This window comes from Staurois parvus, unplaced genomic scaffold (assembly GCF_062004578.1).
Source record: "Staurois parvus isolate SC_StPar_1 unplaced genomic scaffold, SC_StPar_1.0 ptg000860l, whole genome shotgun sequence".
Lineage (NCBI taxonomy): Eukaryota > Metazoa > Chordata > Amphibia > Anura > Ranidae > Staurois > Staurois parvus.
The window spans coordinates 1,877,190-1,881,062 of record NW_028318656.1 but is presented as its reverse complement, the minus strand read 5'-3'; the positions used below and the strand labels follow the sequence as shown (position 1 = coordinate 1,881,062).

The window sequence follows — 3,873 nt, the reverse complement described above, 5'->3', positions numbered from 1 at the left end:
TCAGGTGTCAGTCAGCTGTCAGCTTAATGAGCAGGGCAGGGATGAGTCACTGGTTGTTAGATGCCATCGGGTGTCTCCTTAACACCCTACAGAAAACTCTGCCAAAAATCCACTAAAAATGCATGTATGTGTCCCCCCCAGCACAGATCCCCTCCCCAGTCCAATTCCCCTACCCATCCCCCCTCCCATTACAGATCCTCACCCCCCCATATCCCCCCTCCCATTAGAGATCCTCACCCCCCAAATCCCCCCTCCCATTACAGATCCTCACCCCCCAAATCCCCCCTCCCATCACAAATCCCTCACCTATTCTAAATCCCCTCCACAACCCCCATCTTAACCCAGATTACCCCAACCCTGCCCAGCTCAATTCCTCACACCCAAATGTTATCTGCTGTATGGAGGAGCACTGTGGAGAGAGCACAGCCCACACCTCCTTCAGACTGTCTGCTCCTGTCATTTCTCCTGTCATTTCTCCTGTGGAGACTTTCACTTTACTGTTCAATGTGCCAGGCTGTCTCCCCTTGTGCCGGCCCTGAGTGTGGGGATGAGGAGAGGAGCTCAGCAAGGCAGGCACAATGTCCATAGGAAGGCCGAGCGGGAGGTAACAACAAAATTCTGGGGGGTGCAACCCACATCAGCACCCTTCTAGATCCAGCCATGTCGAATGGTGTCGTTTGGAAATGTTGTTTCAATCAGTGCTGCAGCCAATCAGGAGTCCCCGTTGTCAGAACACAATAGCACAAAGGGGAGGATTCTCACCTCCACCTCACATGTCTTCGGTTTTTGGCATTCAGACAGCACAGCCAGCTTAAACTTCAGCTATCTGCTGCAAAAAAAATCTAAAAAAAAAACAACTTAAGCTTTAAACGTTTGTTAACCTTCCATAACGGTTCCTACAAATCTCATACAGAAACATTCCCACATCGATTTTGTAATGGAAAATGTTCATGATTGGATAATCGCTGTGATTAGCATGCAGCAGTTGGCCAATTGGGAGGTCTTGACCTTTGTTGCCTAATCTGACTTGGAAGTGATCATCAACAGCTTTTACACAAATGACATCTCTTTTCATTTGCCTGACTTCCCCCGGTGTGTTCACTATGATCCCTTTCTTAAATAACTCTTTGGCAGTGTATGTAGTTGAATCTTCTGTAAAATAGATCTTGTGGATCTCTCCATCAATGCCTGAGTGTTCAGAGAGCAGGATGTCCATACAGCTTTTCTTATACTTCTTGTGCATGTCTATGGAGTCCTCCAGTAATGCACACGTCTCCTCCAGATCAGCTAATACCTGCTGGTTGATTGTTATCTCAGATTTTCTTTTCTCTAGCAGGTTCTCTTTCCCTTTGATTTCTTCAGTAATTAGGTTGATTATCTCTTGGTGGCTGTTTGCCTCTGTGAAGTACCCGGCTTTGTGTAAAGTCTGCAGGTTTGCAGCCAGAAGGTGTTTTTGACATTCCCGGGAGGTGTCACGGTCTTTATTTGGACGGGATTTTTCCTCTTTATGTGCACCTTCAGTACTGTAGGAAGTTCTGCCTCCTATTGCCGTATCCTGATCCTTTTCCTGTGCTGGCGAGGTAGGTGTCAGGATCTCTAGGAGTTTTTCTTCGGTCTCCTTACCCATTAGTTCCAGGACTAGTTTTATGGTGGAAACCTTCACATTCTCCAGTTCAATATCCAAATCTTCCAGTGGAGAAAATTTGCTGCTTAAATATAACGAGATTGTAGGACTTTTCTTTGTGTCATCATACACAGCTGCCTGAGTGTCCACAAGATCCTTAAGGAGAGGGACGGGTCCAATATCCTTGTATACTCGGTACACAATGTCTGTGATTGGCCAATGTCCTAGGTCGCAAAATACAACATTCTTGTATTCAGAAAGCAGAGAATGTGTGTAGATGATATCCTTCGCAGGCATGTTTATCACAGGAGTCTGTATAGCGTCGACGTACTTGGAAAAGCTGAAGTTGTCCTCTGGATCTGGAGTGTTCAGAAGTTTGCTGAAGAATCCCCTGAGCTTTGGGGAGATGATTCTGATGTAGTCGTCTGCTCCAGGTCCAAGAAGTGTTTCAGCAGGAAGGAATTGCATGGTCAGGCGGGTGATTGAAGACATGAGCTTGAGGTTCTTGCTCAGGATTGAACCTAAATACTTCTCTCTCTCAATCACACCAAATAGATCTGGCCTCTCTATGGCTGGCTGGAGGTACTGAGAGAAGAAATAGCCGACAGTCTTCAACACTAAATCTTCACCGACCTCCGGAAACTTTTTTAGCAAAGATTGTTGTAGGACTTTTGTAAGGTATCTGAGCCCATAAGGAATCCTGTCCACAGATGAGAGTATGGCCTGTAGGAATTTGTTTGTGATGTCATATAAAGCCGTGTTTTCATCATCGATGCATCTTCCTTGTAGTCCTTTCCTTGCTTTGAATGGTTTGGTTGTAATGGAAGGCTGGTCTGCAGGCTCCCCTAGATAGGTGGGCAGTGTATATTCAGTGCTGGATGTGGTCAGTATTGCTGGAACCAGCGCCATGACTAGGAGAATGTACTTTGCTTCCTGGGTGTAAAAATAGATGATTAGCTTTAAAATCGTTGATTTCCCCTCCAATATGTCCTGAATGACATGGATTTTGTTCTCCACTTCCTTCCAAAGAGCAAATTCCATCAGTTTGATGAAATAGTACTCTGCGCGTGGATTGTGGCCGTGGTCATAGAGATGGAAGAGCAGTCTGTCCGTAAATGTTAGAATATCCTGATCGTACGTCAGCTGGTCCATGAGTCTGGTCAGGTAAGCTGGATCCGTCTGCAGATAGTAGAAGAGGTGTTCATAGGACTCCAGCCTCTTTCTTCTCTTTCTGGCCTCATTAGCCTCCTGTCTATGCCCGGTGATGGCCTCTTTAATTTTCTGCCTATTGCTAGGCTTTAGTCTTTTGAATCTGGATTGCAGATCCTGTTGAGCCATATTGCCCTTTACTAAAGCTGCGATGTCTTTGTCTAAGGTTCTCAGCTCCTCCTTATATCCATAGAAGGTTTTACATTTAGACGTGATATCCACCTTCAACTGATTCAGCCACAACTGCATATCGAAGGTGGGGTCATGGGGGCTCAGGCATTGAGAGAACTGGATGACCGCGCTCACAGATGGATTTGTATTTGTCATGAAATCCAGGTATCGCTGTCGGGCCAAGCCTCTTCTGACGCACGACTGAAATTTTACAATGATTTCACGAAGACGCTGCTCTGATCTCTCTCTCTGAAGTTTTTCATTCCGTTCATTCGTCTTTTTGGGTTCGTTGTCTTTATTCGTCTTCTTGGGTTCGGTAACCTTTGGATCTTTCTTTGTAAAGAATGACCTCAGCCAATTGCTGAGTCTTCCATTCCAAAGGAAGTCCAACCTTGTCCTGGGAGATGCCCTCCCTCCTGTAGTGCGGTGGGTGTTTCTCACCATTTCTGCTATCAGATGGTAGAATACACCAAGAATTTCTATTGGTAGTAATCAGAGGTCTTCAGATCAGATGTGTTCACCACAACAGTCACTTGTAGACTGAACTCTGCCTCTGCTGGCTTCTATTTTTAGCCTCTGCTCCACTGTGACAATTTGTTTTTTTGTACAAAAACTTTATTGACACAGCCTCTGCTGCACTGTGATGACCTCATAGTTACAGTTGCACAGTTCAACCATTTTTTTTCAACAAAACTTTATTGACACAGTGACAGCCAACTGACACATCATGGCCTGGAAGTGATAACTGCCAGCAGAGAAGGAATGAACACATCGCTGTATCTTCAGTATTGGGTGGAGCCGCACGTCTTGAAGATCCGTTTGATAAACACTTTGTCTTTTGGACATTCTACAAATGTGACACTTGTGTG

The 3,873-nt window shown here is 45.4% G+C and overlaps 1 protein-coding gene across 1 annotated transcript; it reads right to left on the bottom strand.

The window, feature by feature from the left end:
• Positions 1-865: 865 nt before the first annotated feature.
• LOC149443303 (ras GTPase-activating-like protein IQGAP1) lies at positions 866-3,448 on the bottom strand. Its single transcript, XM_089655695.1, has one exon. It carries the CDS (start codon positions 3,446-3,448, stop codon positions 866-868), a length of 2,583 nt encoding a protein of 860 aa, XP_089511821.1.
• Positions 3,449-3,873: the final 425 nt, after the last annotated feature.

Coding starts and splice junctions, on each gene's coding strand:
- LOC149443303 (XM_089655695.1), bottom strand. CDS start 3,448: ATGGTGAGAAACACCCACCGCACTACAGGAGGGAGGGCATCTCCCAGG.